This window comes from Lissotriton helveticus, chromosome 8 (assembly GCF_964261635.1).
Source record: "Lissotriton helveticus chromosome 8, aLisHel1.1, whole genome shotgun sequence".
NCBI classification, from domain to species: domain Eukaryota; kingdom Metazoa; phylum Chordata; class Amphibia; order Caudata; family Salamandridae; genus Lissotriton; species Lissotriton helveticus.
The window spans coordinates 949332437-949348978 of NC_136069.1; the positions used below are offsets into that span (position 1 = coordinate 949332437).

The window sequence follows — 16542 nt, forward strand, 5'->3', positions numbered from 1 at the left end:
CCCGCCCTTTTTGAACCCTCTCCCTGCTAATTCATTTCACAAGAATTCAGCGGATCCACTTGACGGAGTTAAGAGGTCGCAGTTGTATCGATAAAAGATTCTCCTGGTGACAGGTGGGCCATCGTCCTCAATCACTTCAAGACTTTAAGTAAAAGGAATATCACCAAACTTGAATGGTCGCTTGTTAAACATTTAAAGACGTACCCTCCCCCTCCCTTTTGGTCGTTCTTGCTGTGGGATGGCGCTATTTGGGTCCCTATGGTCACCTTAATAGCCCGCTTCATATACGGGCACCTTCCTCCTTCAGGTGTATGCGCTGCACACTCAAAAGATATATGGCTCAGCCGGGCTCGTGTCTGCTGTTATTTATGAAGGCCACTGGACTTATGCGATTCTATGGCCGCATAGTTTTCAGCATTAATATATATGTATTTGTCACAGTATCCATCATCTGCTGCATATTCTGCAGATTTTTACTATAAATAATTTCTAGGTCAAACAGGTCAAGAGTTACTTACTAAAAGTGGTGTGACGTGTTGTTGGCACGCAGGTCAAAGCCCCTCGCACACGTCGGTTCACCACCTTTCAGTTAATTGTTGTTGTATTTGGATGTTAATGAGGTACCAATGAGGTGAAACCTTTATCGAGACAGTGTTAACGTGTACAAATGAAAAAAAGAATAAAGTAATAGTATCAACATTTGCGCCATATTAGGCCACATATCTTACCTTTTCTTGCCACATTTTTAGTCAACCCTGCAGCATAACTGGTCCTCCCCAGCTACATATTTTCAGAGACCCTGGTTATAGCGCTGGTCCCTGATGCTCGCTGCGCTGGGTAGTACTCTGATCGAGCCAGAAGCAGCCTGCCCAGAGCGTGGGAAGAGCCAGTGTAAAGGCTACCTTACATGTGCTGCCTAGCATAGTATGTGTGAAGGCTGCCCTGTAGGAGCTGGTAAGTGTTGGGTGGTAGTTTACTCTTTCTAGACCTTGGCAGAGGTTTGTAGGTTACCCAGGCTCTAGGAAGAGGCAGGTAGGATGCTGTTTGCATAGCGTGCAACTTCCATTACTGTGTGCAGTGGCAGTACATGTGTCGGGTGTGTAATTAAAACTCTGGGCTCCCTGCACTTTTTTAGGTCGAGCCTAGAGCAGGAAATCGGCCTTTTAGAATCACTTCAGCTTTTCTACAAGCTTGTGCGTGTGGTGCTCACACGCTATTGGCCTTTGCGTCTGGCTTTCAAAATTGAAAGCACGTAATTGGCCAAAGGTGTGTGGATATCCCAGCTTTTTGGGAAATGTTTACTCCCAGAGCGTTTTGCTCTTGGGAGCCAGCAGCGGCGCGCAGGCTGCCATCTGTTTTGGGTTAGGTTTCATCCTTTGAATGCTGCTCCTCGTCCCGACCCACACTTTCGTGGCCGCGCTGTTTTAAATTTTTTTTATCAGGTTTCGACTCCCACTTGTGGTGTCACTGCTTCACAAGGAGTGCAATTTGACATTGCCTGCCCCTGGTCAAAATACAATGTTTACCACAAATGAAAAAGTCTTATTATGAACGTGTTCGTAATTCTGCCCCATAACTTTCCTACACCCATGCAACCTTCTACCCTGTGTTATTCTTTGTCTCCCTAGTATTCCTGTCTTGAATGTGTGCTTCTCCTTGTCTGCCACTTTGCTTTAATCCATGCCCAGCCCGCCCGTTTTACAGTTAACACTTTGTGTAAAAAATAAAAACGTAAAAAAGAGTCTCTGGAAACGTACACTCACTCTGGGTTTCTTGGCTCACATGTTTCTTTTCACAGAATTATTGCGAGGGAATATAATACAGCTCAACATGAATGCGTGTTTGAGATTCTTCACAGTACAAGTAGCTTTTACTGCTCAGGCTTAAAAAACGTATCTAGGTGTGTTTGCTACAAGCAGGGCTTTATGTTAGGCGGGTACGACCGATGCTCAGCACAGTACATCGGACACGCCCCTTTGAGAGACCCCCCAGTTTTGTCATCCTACTTATTGCCCTGCCTACAAGGATGAAACTTTCAAAGTCCATAAAAACGCCCTACATTATAAGTGACCATATTGCCATTTTAGTCATCAGCACACAAATTATATTTTTAAAATGACAACTCATAGTTGTCTGTTTACAACAGCTGTTGAAGTTCTGTGCAAAGTTTCTCTGTTTTTCCTAAGGGATTGTTTGTGTTACAAAACAGTTGTAAAAAGGAACTTACTACACCAACACCACCAGCCCTACTAAGAAACATTGTTGTCCATATTATGCACACTATCTCATTTTTCTTTGGATTTTAATCATCATATATCTGTGTTTTCGTTAAAACATGTATCCCTATTTGAAAACCTGAGCTACATTATAATAAAACCTCATCTGCCACTGAAAAACACAACTATAAAAATAAATCTTGATTTCACTGGCGACGTAGTAGGACAATAATCACAAAACTAGAAAACATGTTTATGTTAATTCTTTTTTAATAGGGTCGTTCAGTGGTACATAATATCTTCTTGTTTATATATAAGTTAACAAATATGCTTATAACACTTTTTTATACTAACTTTTCGACATGCTGCACAGCAGCCACAATACTCTACGACATAGCTTGAACACAATGGCAAAGCCAAAAGCTCTGGCTAAACACTTATAAGGTCCCAACGGCGAGACCTATTGGCCATGCCAATGCTTGTTTTTTTCTGTCAAGAGAACAAACAATGCTCCCTCCTGCCAGAATTTTGCTTCCTCTACTCCCTACACACGTCCCTCCACTCCCACTCCACATATTGTCCCCCGCATACAATTACCACCTGATCACAGCAGGTGGTAAATGTACGCATTAAACGCCACAGAATTTCTCCAGGTCACCTCAGCAACGGTTAATCGCATTCAATGCCTGATTAGCCATGGTTTTAGTCATTAAGCAGACATACCATGCTTCACTGGGAAACATTATTAGGAGAGTCCTTGTAGAATAATGATTACGGCGTTGTTACATCAAAAAACATCATAAGGAATAAGCTTGTACACGAGAGAGGGGCGGCGATCACCTGGGCGAAATAGGACAGGGATTACATATACAAAGACGTTTTAAATAATAAAGTTTCCCTCACCTGCCTCTTTGATGTGTTTATATACATCGTCTGATCCCGCTGAGGAGTACGGAATGTCGTCATGAGCTACGAAATCAATCTAAAATCACAGAAAAATAAATGTAAACGTTTTACAACTTCATTAACTACAAGATGCTGAGATGTTTATTTCTCTTTCTGGCCATTACTGCTTTTTACTATTAGCTTCACAGATAAGCGTGGTTGGGGAAGAACTTCAGTAAACTAGCTTATGTATAGCCATACAAAACTTGCAATTTGGAGTAACACCTGAGGCTAATGGGATGCGAGGGCATTAACTCGCCAGGTCATTAACAATCCTAAATTGTCCAGCACTGCGGTAACTATTGTGATGTGAAAGTTTAAGTAAATAAGTACATTTATAAAATAAAAATAAAACAATTTTAGATAAATTTAAAAACCTTGAATACCTCAGGCAATGTCCTTAAAAGTTTGGAAGTCTCAGCCGAGAGTGTGAAATTATCTTCCCACTTTCTTAGGCCTTATCAAATAGAATTTAACACATTTACGGCAAGCGAATGGGAAAGGCCACAAAAACATACATACTTAAAAAAAAATTTCAAGCAACATGCAGTGAAGACATTTCAAAATAAGTGGGGCATGACATGTTTCTTCAGGCTTCAGTAAGGCTTACGTCTGTGCTAATAGCTTTGCCACATTGCTGGCTGTTAACGTGCTAACAACTAAGGGCTACAGTACCAGTTCATTACGCCTACTTTCGTTAACTTATTTTTTGGGCGCTGGACAAAGGTCAACTTTCATTATCAAGGTTGCTTCTGGTGTAGAGGAATATGACAGCCAGAGGCTAGTGAGAGTACTGGAAGAGCAAGGAGTTACATCGGTTTTGTGCGATAAGCCCATCTGTCTGGTCTGCCTTTCAATTGTATGCTTCCATGTAAACTGTGAGGCATCACGTCACGTGCTATATTCTCTACATAGCCTTTCAAGCATCATGACACCATTAGCGCTTTTTGCGAATGTATTTATACAGATAATGTCCAAAGTCAAGGGGGCATATTACCAACAAATAGCGATAATTTTATCGCCGCGCATCACCGGTTTTTATAGCTGAGATAACTTGCTATTAGCAATGTTTATCTCAAAAGCGATATAAATCAGGCGAAATGCGTGAATACCGCTGAGAATACAGCGATATTCATGCATTAGCGACGTAATGCTCTTAGTCATGTTATCCACCTCCCATTGGATTACATGGCTAAGAACTGGTCTGAGCAGGCGTTGGTTTTTGGCGATAGCGGGAATATTTCCATCGCTACGCCTGCCTTGCTAATAGGCGATAGCGACGTTAGCGGCTACTTTCAGTCGTTAACAGGTTGGGTACGCCCACTTTGCATGTCATTAGCGATAAATATCGCTGACATGCAAAGCGGGCCCCAAACTGCTCGCTATCGCCTAAAAGCTGTCGCTAACATCAGTTAGCGACAGCTTGCTAATAGAGCGATAGAATTAGCGGCGCTTAGCGGCTGAAAACGGCCGCTAAACCGGCGATAATTGCCTATCGCCACCCTTGCTAATATGCCCCAAGGTTTTACTGGGAGATCAGTGAAAAATGGAAATTAGGTCCTGAACACTCATGCCAAAAGTAACCAATGCATGTTTGGGATGGCTATCCTCGTGGGACCCAAGAGCTAAAATATCTAACAGCGCAACTGTAATAATAGAGTTTCCATTCTCAACCCTGCTGTTTGCCTAGGGTGACAGCATTATAACCTTGCACATTTCTCTTTGCCACCCAAAACTCTCCACAAACAACATTCAATACAATATCGGGAGGTTCTATTAATAGTTGGGCTAAAAAAATTGATCCTTATCTACCCACAGTAACAAAACAGGCTCTGCAAAGAGTAAGAATTAAATATTACAACATATTACAAACATACTTGAGTACATATCACACCTACATTCCTGTACGTTTTTGCCCAGCCTGAGAGGTAAATGCAATCTACACTGGCACTCAGTAATTTAAAGCAGGACAACTCGTCAATAATTATGAAGCCCCTGGACGAAACTGCAGTTTGTGAAACAATAGCATTACTTCCTGACAGGATGCTGGGATTCAATCCCTATCTATAGTTTTTCAGTGTTGAATCATATGCCAAATAAAAGACAACATTTAAACGAAAATCACATACTTCAGCAGTTGTTGTAATATGTGTTGTTGTTGTTGAGCATGTTAGTGGTTAGTGGTGACTGAGTAATTATGAGAGAGATGACTCCTGACCTTCTTGTTAAAGCCTGGTCATTTTACCATAATTGTGGTCTTTTACTCCCTCCTTCCTGCATGTTGTGGCTGTCTTAGGTGTGGCATGTGTGGAGACTATGGCATGAATGCTACTCTCTATAGCAAATGTAAAAAGAACAATGGATGGAGAGAATGCTAAACAATGTCAAACATTAACCCCAGTACAGTGATATGGGTCTAAATCTGTTGTTTTTTCACTGCCCATGCCACTCCAGTTTAAACCAGCCATATGCGAATCAGTCTTGACCCTGCTTCCCATGGGAACAGTCCAGCCCGAACTACCAGGACTGGTCCTACCTGGACCAGAAACAAGCATCCTGGGACCGGTTTTGGGGTATCACCCCTCACCAGCCAGGCTAGCTTGAATCCAGTGGTGCAGCGAGAAAGAGACCCACATCTAGACAGGCCCCTAGCCACGTAGGGCGCACCTAGCAACATCAGAAAATAAAGTGATGGACGTTGTGTTGACAATTTTGAAACACTCACCACCAGTCACAGATCTGGGTTTAATCCATCGTTATTTTGCTCGGCACGTCACCCCAGTTTGGACCCAGCCATATGCAAATCAATCTTGACCTTGCTCCCTATGAGAACAGTCCAGCCTGAATGGTCAGGCCAGGTCCTCCCTGGACCAGAAACAAGCATTTGAGATTGTTCAAGACTGATTCTTGTCCAAAACTGTGCGCCCTAAGTGGCTAAGACTATGCCTAGACGTGGGTGTCTTTCTCGATGCACCACTGGATTCAAGCTAGCCTGGCTGATGAGGGGGTGGTACTCCAAAACCAATCCCAGCGGTTCCGTCATCAGCACGGAAAAGGTTAAAGTTGCAAGGTTCAATGTATTTTTCACGCACAACTAAGGTGCCCCAGATCTTGTTAGGCACCTTCCTCTCCAGTGGGCACACCAGAGCAGTAGGAGCCCCTGATACTGAAAACATTTACCACAAATGTTGACTTCCAAGATGCTGGCCTATAAAGTTATTTAAAACACAAAGGGGCATATTCTCAAGAACGTGTGGCAACCATCGCAAAAGTAACTTAACGCAACTCTCAACATTGCAGTCTATAATGGAGAAAATGATGCTGTGTTAACTAAGTATTCATAACACGGCGGTACCATGCGATATTCAACGGATAACGTGTCAAATGACAGTGTTAAAATCAATGCCACGCCGCAAAAATGCGAAACACGAATGCAAAATAAGCTGCGATAAGGCCAATCGCGATATGAAAATCTGCGAAATTCAGCGTCAGGCCTGCAAATTCACACGCGTCAGGAGGGAAAAATCACCATAAAAGTAGAAAAAAAACAGACAAACAAATGCCAAACGGCGAAGCACAATGGATGTTGGCGGAGGAAGTACGGAGGAGAACCAGAACCCCACAAGCCCCCCGGAGGACCAGCCTGGGACCTCGGGGTCCGGGAAGGCCAAGGAGAAGAAGAGTAGTAAGAAGCGGTTCAGGCCACAGGAAAACAAGATCCTGCAATGGAGGTGGTAGAACACCATCAACAACTGTTCGTCACCTCCACTGTGTCATTGGCATCCAAAGATGGACTATGGCAGACCATCGTGGACAAGGTGAATGCAGTGGGAGTGCTGAAGAGGACAATGGAAGAGGTCACAAGGCGCTGGAATGATGTCAAGCGCAAAACCAAGCTGAAACTCGTCAACAACCAGCAATGCAGAATGGAGGTGGGAGTCCTGCGCCACAGGAGGAGCTGGACGATATGAAGGAAATGATGTTGACAGTCATCAGTGGGATATGGTGGCAGGAGTTGGGTGACTGGACACTGCTCAACATGACTGGACACAACAGCACCAGGGTGAATAACAACCAGGGACGGGGGAGATGGGGACAATGGCACACATGCACAATTAAGTAGAGCACATCTGCGGACAAACCATGCCCTAGACCACCAACTTCCACCAAGAGACCAATGTACCCAAGTATGCAACATCTCAGCACTGTACAAGCATGGTAGTCAAAGGCACACCACATGAAAGGGATAAGGGGCAGCAAAATCAGAGCTGCAGGGGCGCCTCCCCCAAAATGAAGCACACACACATAACAGGCAGAGCACACCAACATTGATAACAAAGTGGTACAAACCACAAAACACCTACAACAGAACACAGGCCACAACTGGTGCCGCTTGGGTGTAGACAATGGCCAATCAAATTTGACATTGCAGGGGAATGTGAGTTGGAAATGTACAAGTACAAACACACACACACGTCTGTTGTCGAAATGTCCACTGTCCCACATCAAATATGCAGCTCCTCCCAAACAGCCACAATGTACACAGTCTGTATGAAAACATGTACAATCTGACAACATACATGTGGACACATTGTTAAACTGCATCTCCCCTTCACATTGCAGAGGGAGAATCAATACCTACTGTAGAGCAGCCTGACCATCTCTTCTCTGATGACGAAGAGGACCACCACAGCTTTGACTCCTACTCCCGCCAACAGCTCGTGGAGAGCCTACGCAACTCACTTCCAGGAGCTGGGCAGCCCAGCAGCTACGAGGAAACCCCACCCCCTGCACAGACCACACAGCAGGCAGCACCCACCACCACGGCTGCCTCCCAGGACCCCCATGAAGAACACATGGCCTTCCAACGCCGTGTGTTGGGGTGCCAGGAGCAGCTGGCTGAACAGGTGCAGGTGGGCTTCGACAGCATGGCAGACAAACTAGAAGCCATACGTGGGTGTCTAAGTTCCATCAGGGACCACTCACGGTCCCTAATGGACACCCACAGTCTGCTCCATGCCCTCCAATGGATCATGGCTGACTTCGCTGGAGCCCTGACTCAGAGATAGAACAACTGTCCAGTCAGAGTGGCTCTACTGGTGTCACACGAGAGTTTGAGAAACAGGCGGAGGTTAATGGAGAATATGGAGCAGGCGTGTCATGTCTATGGTCTGTCAAGTGTGGAAATTTAGATGAATGTAGGGTCAGTGAATTCCTCTTACGTCCATGTGGCTCATGTCATTGGACTTGGGTCACAGGGTGACACACTGTCGAATGCGGACCGGGTGGCGTAGACACAACAAAAGGGACACACGTATTACTTACTTCCCTGTCAAGCCCCGTAGGGAACCAAGCCCAAAACCCTGGGTTCATTGTTCACACCCTTATACTGGACTGGCATACGACAGGCCAGGCCAGCCGACTCCGCTTACGCTCACAGGAGGGGGCGGCAATGCTACATGTCCCAAGTCTGCCCTGTAGTAATCTGCTGATCACAGGTCTAGTTGTCAGCATGCCACAGCCACTCCCTCACGGCTGGTATACACCCACACCACACCCATCCAGCACACGCGTCACAGGACATGTGACCCTGCCAATAAAAAGGGCTGGGGCACATGCTCGAAGCCATTTCCAACCTCTCTCTGGGTGTATCCGTGTGGTGTTCATGTAGGCCCAGGACCCTGCAACATCACATTACCCCGGCCCAGAGGTGACATGATGGCGTCCGCATCACGATACCCAGTCATACAGGTTCCATGACTTGCAGGGCACAGACTTGGTGGCACCGGATACACTGATGCGGCAAAGGCACACCGCCACGGGACAGTGACTTTTGGTACACTGAGGTAGAGGCACCTTAAATGCTGAGCGGGTGTGCAGCCTGCGATGATGTCCCGTCCCGGCGGTCAGAACTGTTCAGGATTTGTGTGCCCTGGTGGACCGCAGTGTAGGCCAGAGCCAGTGGACAGCGTGGGCATACCGCCACGTGGCGTCGTCTCCTGGATCACAGAGTTAGTGGCACCTCAAAGGCTGAGCGGGTGTGCAGCCTGCAATGATGGCGGGTGCACTGGTATGTCCTCTGCCATGGCGAAATGAAGACCCGGAGTCAAATGTGAGAGCATGTGGCCTGCAGAGCGGGCTGCATGATGTGGAGGGTCCAGGTCTACGGGCACCGGGCTTGGGGCTTGCATCGGCACGTGGTGGGCCCTCATTGCTACACGCTGGTGGCGGACGGTGAGCAGTGAGGCCTGGGTGCGCAGGTGCGGACATGCAATGCTGGGCGGCGGTAGGGGCTGGGGTGCATCTGCCTGGGTGCGCAGGGTCAGACAGGTGATGATGTTGTGTGCAATTGTATGTACTTTGCCATTTATGTATTTGGACTCTGTTTCAGATGACGGATCTGTTTCAGATGTGGGAACTGGTGAACTGCACTAAATACCGGCACGTGGTGGGAGACATACCGGTGTCAGCAGGTGAGCAGTGAGGCCTGGGTGCGCAGTGTCGGCACTCTCTCTCCCTGTACATTTCTTCTGTTATCTGTGTCTCTCTCTCTCTCTCTGTACGTCTATCTCTCGCTCTACCTCTCTGTCCGCCTTTCTCCCTCTCCCCCTCTTTGTACTTCTATCTCTCTCTCTCCCTCTATTACTCTCTCTCTGTATCTCTCTCTCTGCTTTGCTCTCTCTCTCCCCCTCTCTGTCCGTCTGTCATTCACTCCCTCACTTTCTCTCCCTCTGTATCTCTCTCTCCTTCGCTCTCTCTCCCCCTCTGTCCATCTTTCTCTCTCTCCCTCTCTTTCTCTCTCTGTATCTCTCTCTCTCGTTTGCTCTCTCTCTGTACTTTGATGTGCGCAAGACACACCTTCTCATCATGATTTTTGTCTTGCAGGCTGTGACCTACATATTGTCCCGAGTGGAGCCGCCATGTGTCTCCATTTATGTTCTTTAATTATTAGAATACATTTTCATTTGTTAATTCGAAGGTGAATGTGTGATGCTCATTTTTGTGACTACACATGCATGTCACCAAATGTGATTGTGCGACATCAGGAGGATTATTTGGTACATAATTCCGTGTAGTTGATGTGGCATATCTTTGACCGGGGGGGGGGTGTGACCGGGGAGGGGGGTCCTGGGGGTGGTGGTGGGTGTTGTCACCCTGTTGGGGCTCCCAGCTGCGTGATCAGTGGCCCCATGGCATCTGTTGTACTTCTGGTGTGGCTGTGGGCTGGGCTCCCTTTTCTGGTGCAGGCTGTGGACTGACTTTACACCAGGTCAGAGCTGGTGTTAATTTCCTGCTGCTAACGCGCCTTAGCGCATGTTTTGTGGTCGTATCGCCAATCTGGCTGGTGGTTGAGAATGTTGCGGAGTGGTGTTGTCGCGGCTTTTTGCATGGGAACGCCTACTCTGCATCTCATTAGCGATAGTTGCAGAGGTCATCTGTGGCGATGTTTTTTGCGGCTGCTATCGTAGGTAAACTGGTGCTATGGGCTGTTAGCACCAGCTTGTGAATGGGGTGATAATTTTATTGCGACTTTGGCTGCATTAAAGTGCTGATAACTCGGAGATAACTCCTTGAGAATATGCCTCTTAGATTCTAATAGCTTTGCCACATTGCTGGCTGTTAACGTACTGACAACTAGGAGCTTCAGTACCAGTTATTGCGCCTACTTTCTTTAACTTTTTTTTGGAGAGCTGGACAAAAGTCAACTTTCCTTACCAAGGATGCTTCTGGTGGCGCTTTGGAATGTCAGGTCTCTGAATTCCCGATTTCAGAAGTGAAAAAGCCATACAAAGCAATGCAAAATGATCAGCAATTCGAACAACAAGACACATGAGTTAAAAAGATACATTGAAAAATACATTGAGGCAATTCGTTTTAGAATCGCATTAGAGTCGCATTTTACCTTCAACGCAGTAGAGCTTAAAACATCTGAATACTCTATTAAATGCAGTTGAGTTTTCAGTGTATTAGACAAGCACTGCCAAGGAATGACAGCCTGGCGGCATCCAAATTGATCAACCTCCAATTTGCTTAAACAGGCTCGTGGCTGCGGAAGACCTCACTTGTTTCTTTTGCTATGAAGTGCCAAGGGTGGTAAAATATTGTGGGCTGTGCCCGTTAACTACTTTCCACAAAATGCACAAGTTCGTCCATGTCACCTGCTGCTGAGTGCATCCTGACCAGATTCAGTCCAGTTGCTTGGATTCAACAAATTGTGGTTTTAGAACAGACATGTGTGTTTTTTTTGATTCAACAAACTCTGATGTTATAAAAGACTTTTGAAGTATTTGGACTCTTGGATTGATTATTAATTAGATACGAATTGCTATTGCATATGTTGTAATATTTAATTCGTTCTCTTTGCGGAGCCTGTTTTGTTAAGGTACTGTGTGTAGATAAGGACCAATTTGTTTGAGCCCAACTATGAATAGAACCTCCAGATGTTGTATTGGATGGTGTTTGAGGAGAGTTGTGTGTGGCAAAGAGAAGTGTGCAAGGTTAAAAAGCTGCCACCCTAGGCAAACAGCAGGGTTGAGAATGGAAACTTTATTATTACAGTAGCGCTGTTGGATATTTTAGCTCTTGGGTCCCGCGAGGATAGCCATCCCAAACATGCATTAGTTCCTTTTGGCATGAGTTTTCAGAACCAACCTTCCATTTTTCACTGATCACCTGGAAAAACCTTTACTTTGGACATTATCTATATAAATAAATTCACAAAAAGAGCTAGTGGTGTCATGATGCTTGACAGGCTATGAAGAGAATATAGTACGTGATGTGAATCCTCCCAGTTTACATGAAAGCATAACATGTAAAGGCAGACCAGGGCCATGGGCTTATCTCACGGAACCGACGTAACTACTTGCTCTTCCAGTACTCTCACTAGCCTGTGGCTGTCATATTCCTCTACAACCTGTACTAGAGGTATTGGGAGTTGCTTCACAGGTACACACTTTTTCTGAGAAAAGTAGGTTATAGGGTAACTTCTGGGTATTCTTCCTGCAAGCTCATAATATGCTCTACATTATCAGAAGGAACCCTACGCTGCAGAATGCAATAGATTTGAACTGTTCATTTGCTATGAGCGTAGTGTCTTCACATGACGCTTTTTAACCCGGGTTATAGGTTGTGCCTGGTCTTAGATGAGGATGTGCCTCGTCTGAAGCTTAAACCATGCATTATTCTGAAAAGCCATTCTCCTGGCTTGTGCCCAGTTTGCTTTTAGCATTCTGAATATGTGGCTTTGAACTTGACACCGTTTTCTTAATATGGCCTCCCCAGTAATTCATGTTGCCTTGTAACGACCCTTCTATTTTTCTGCTGGCTATCACTCACCCTGTACTTTTAAATATTCTTCTTGCCCTATAGCAGAGGCTTTCTCACAGTATCATTTAGGATTACATTTTTATTAATATAGAATAGAGCAAGTAGTTCACATAGTAACACGCCTACAAACCCATCTGGGCCGGCTGCAGAGGTCGAATGCATGGCATCCAACTGTACCTGAAACCTTAACTGGGAGACTTCTGGGAAAGGAAAGGTACACAGCACGTCGCCTACAAACCAAATGGGCCAGCCACGTAAGTGGAAACTTCTAAGAGTGAAACTTGCCAAGGTTATTCAATGTACCCAGTGGGGAATAGCAACTCTAAAGCTTTCGATTTGCTGTGTGCTGTAGAGACACAGTCTTTGCTCAAATGGATGCAAACAAATTAACAAAGAAAGACTAACAAATTTAAACAAAAGACACCCACCCCACTCACCCCACCCTCTCTCCTTCCGAAAAAAGCTCATCTGGATATGTGTAAAGGCAAGGGAGACCATCATGCTACAGGGTGACCACACTGTGGTATCCTGGCACCACTCTAAGCGGACGGCTGTAACTTAAGGATACAGCAGTATGCTGGACAGGACAGCTCTCTGAATTCCTTAGAAAGAATATTGATAAATGGGGACCATGTTTTAGCATAAGTTGAGGGGTCTATGCTAGCAGGCACTGACAACCGTTCCATGCCTACTAGAGTCCAAAGTTGGTGGTCCGGAATTTTGTACGAGCCCCAATTTGCTAAGAGGATCCTGTGGGCTGCGTTAAGGGCCATAGCTATCTGATGTCCCCTAATGGAGAGGAGTGGGTAAGTGAGAGTGTTGGGAAGTCCCAGAAGGATTACACCGGGAGGCGTGGGAGCTTAGTCTGGAAGGCGCCGTCTATGTCATCTAACACTTGCTCCCAGAATCTCGTGAGCTTGGGGCAGTTCCACAGTAGGAGTAGGAGTCACCCGGGATTTCCACATCCTATCCAGCACTGGCCATCACAGAGCGCATTTCACTTTTGCATTCGTGTTGGGGTTTAATACAAGTAGGAGGCAATTTTGTAGGCTGGTTCTGTATGTCCTGTTTTAAAAGTTGTGTGGTGGGCCTGTAGAATATGCCTCCCCAGGTGCCTTTTGTGTGTATGGAGTTTTCATTAGGAAGGGATATTTCAGAAATAAGTTTCTTGTCGTCTAATTTTAGATACAACCATTTCTAAAAGGCGGTCATAGGTCTACCTGTATTGGAGTGTACAATAGGTGCAAAAGCTACGCACCTGATTGCCGCCACCGCCACGAGTCAGAAAGCAGCCAGCAGGCTCCAGGGAACGCCGCCATCTCCGCCGCCACTGCCAAGAGTCCCAGGATACCGGACTCCGCGCCGCCGCTCCGGGAGACCACAAATCCCGGCAGGCCTCGCGGCGGCGCGTACGCAGTGACGCGGGTCGCGCTGCTGAGAGCGCCAGAGTCCTTCAAAGGGAGGAGAGCCCCGGCAGAGCGGGGGGAAAAGCTACGCACCTGATTGCCGCCACCGCCACGAGTCAGAAAGCAGCCAGCAGGCTCCAGGGAACGCCGCCATCTCCGCCGCCACTGCCAAGAGTCCCAGGATACCGGACTCCGCGCCGCCGCTCCGGGAGACCACAAATCCCGGCAGGCCTCACGGCGGCGCGTACGCAGTGACGCGGGTCGCGCTGCTGAGAGCGCCAGAGCCCTTCAAAGGGAGGAGAGCCCCGGCAGAGCGGGGGGAAAAGCTACGCACCTGATTGCCGCCACCGCCACGAGTCAGAAAGCAGCCAGCAGGCTCCAGGGAACGCCGCCATCTCCGCCGCCACTGCCAAGAGTCCCAGGATACCGGACTCCGCGCCGCCGCTCCGGGAGACCACAAATCCCGGCAGGCCTCACGGCGGCGCGTACGCAGTGACGCGGGTCGCGCTGCTGAGAGCGCCAGAGCCCTTCAAAGGGAGGAGAGCCCCGGCAGAGCGGGGGGAAAAGCTACGCACCTGATTGCCGCCACAGCCACGAGTCAGAAAGCAGCCAGCAGGCTCCAGGGAACGCCGCCATCTCCGCCGCCACTGCCAAGAGTCCCAGGATACCGGACTCCGCGCCGCCGCTCCGGGAGACCACAAATCCCGGCAGGCCTCGCGGCGGCGCGTACGCAGTGACGCGGGTCGCGCTGCTGAGAGCGCCAGAGCCCTTCAAAGGGAGGAGAGCCCCCGCGTCGCGGGACGCGAGCGGGACGCCCGGGGCGAAGCCCGGGCAAAGGGCGGGCCCTCTGAGGCCCTCAGAGGACAACAGTGGTCGGGCGGGCCACCCCTCTAACATCTCACTACAAGGTTAGTCCCCTAACAGGTTTATACAATGGCTGAGTGCACCGCTACAAGTAACAATGTTGATATCCTCACTCAGGATGCAGAGTCTTCCGTATCACTGCTAACGTCGTTTGAGGCACTGATAGATACCGCATTTAATGAGATTGTCGAGACTGAAAGGAGATACTCTATGGGTCCCATGAGCACCAATCAATCACATGTCATGAGCAGTCTCAACGGCAACACCCATATAAATCCTGAAGTAATTGTGGTAAAACCCTCACATCCTGCTGTTGATGTACCAATTGTCTTAGATGACGATGACACTGTTATGTACATAGCACCAGATGTAGCTCTTGACCCTGCCTCGGTACCAACATCTACAGAGGCTACCAATAAGGTATCTGATAAAGTTGTAGCCAAGAGAAAGAGGGGCCCTGCTAAATTAACCCACAACAAAAGGAAGCAGCCACCAAGGATTATAAACCAACCAACTCCACAAAGTATGTGGAACAAGGGGAAGAGACAGAAGCTGGTTCAACATATAGTACCTACACAGGAACAACCGCATCTGGGTGACGTCGTCGTTATAAATAACGACGGGTTAAATTTTATATCTATTTCCACCCAGACTGAATCCCCCAACGAAATTAACAAATTCAGTCACTACTCCAAATCTGAGGGGAACCTTATTGAGACTATTGCAGATACTATTTTTAAAAACTTGGAAGGTCAAATGATCAAACAATTTAATAATATTTTTAAAAGACTTGACAAATTGGAAAACCTAATTAAAAACGAGGATGCCAAGAGAAAAGGCACAGCGAACCTGGACAAAATGAGAGTAGAACGTCTGCTAAAAGATCTTGAATCCACTACCCGTGTCCTCACTAGTAGTGACCATGATATTAACAGGGTTGTGGAACAACAAACTATTACTAATTTAACGCCGTCTGTTACACCCACGGCGATTAAAAGTAAAGGCACAAGAGGCAGTAACCCGCCTGACTCTCTAATTAACACCCCCTTATCATTATGCAACGTTACACGCGGACCTGTCACCTCGTCCAAACCCTCTGTTTCTGTCATCACTGTAAACGGACTATCAACTAATAATAATAATAAGAGCAATACAGCGATGCAGACCACCATAGCACAGAAGGCCTCTGCCAATTCCAGCCAGCGCGACAAGAAGACCTCACATGAAGACACTAGGCCTACAAAACATCAAGGCCCAGCCTTACACCTTCCACCTGAGGCTTGTCCATATGTTTTAGTTCTGGCTGGTATTCCACCGCTTAGGGAAGGTCAAGGTGAATCGTGGGTTCAATTGCACAACAAGTGTTTAGACTGGTTAACAAAACACAAGGGGGTGGGTTATGATATTTCTAAAGAGATCATAACCACACGGCGAGTAACCTGGGTTGGTCCTCTTTTTAAAAATATCAACGGGGACTGTATTGTAATTAATTTCAGAAACCCAGGCACTGCAAAATTTTTGTTGAACAACAACTCTGCTCGACACGGTCCATCTACTGTGGTGACCCCCCTACCGCTAAACTATTTTTATCGTCCTCCCCACAAGATGATGCAACCCCCACCAGTTTTTCCGTTATATAACAGGTTTGGAATATTTCAGGACCTGGACACATTGGACTGACTGCCCTCCAAAAGCACCGAACTGCCTTCTGTGTGCTTTGACACATTCCAGCTAGTGGAAACACCTCTAGAGGCAGCCCCGTTAACATTGGAGATCTCTCCACC

The 16542-nt window shown here is 47.0% G+C and overlaps 1 protein-coding gene across 3 annotated transcripts in view; it reads right to left on the reverse strand.

Moving 5' to 3' along the window:
• Positions 1-16542, reverse strand: part of PCYT1B (phosphate cytidylyltransferase 1B, choline) — a 715710-nt gene that overhangs the window by 318935 nt on the left and 380233 nt on the right. For all 3 annotated transcript variants that reach the window (XM_078657804.1, XM_078657803.1, XM_078657801.1), the window contains one exon: positions 3120-3198. In XM_078657804.1, the coding sequence (XP_078513930.1) occupies positions 3120-3198 (79 nt within the window). The remainder of the gene's footprint in view (positions 1-3119; positions 3199-16542) is intronic.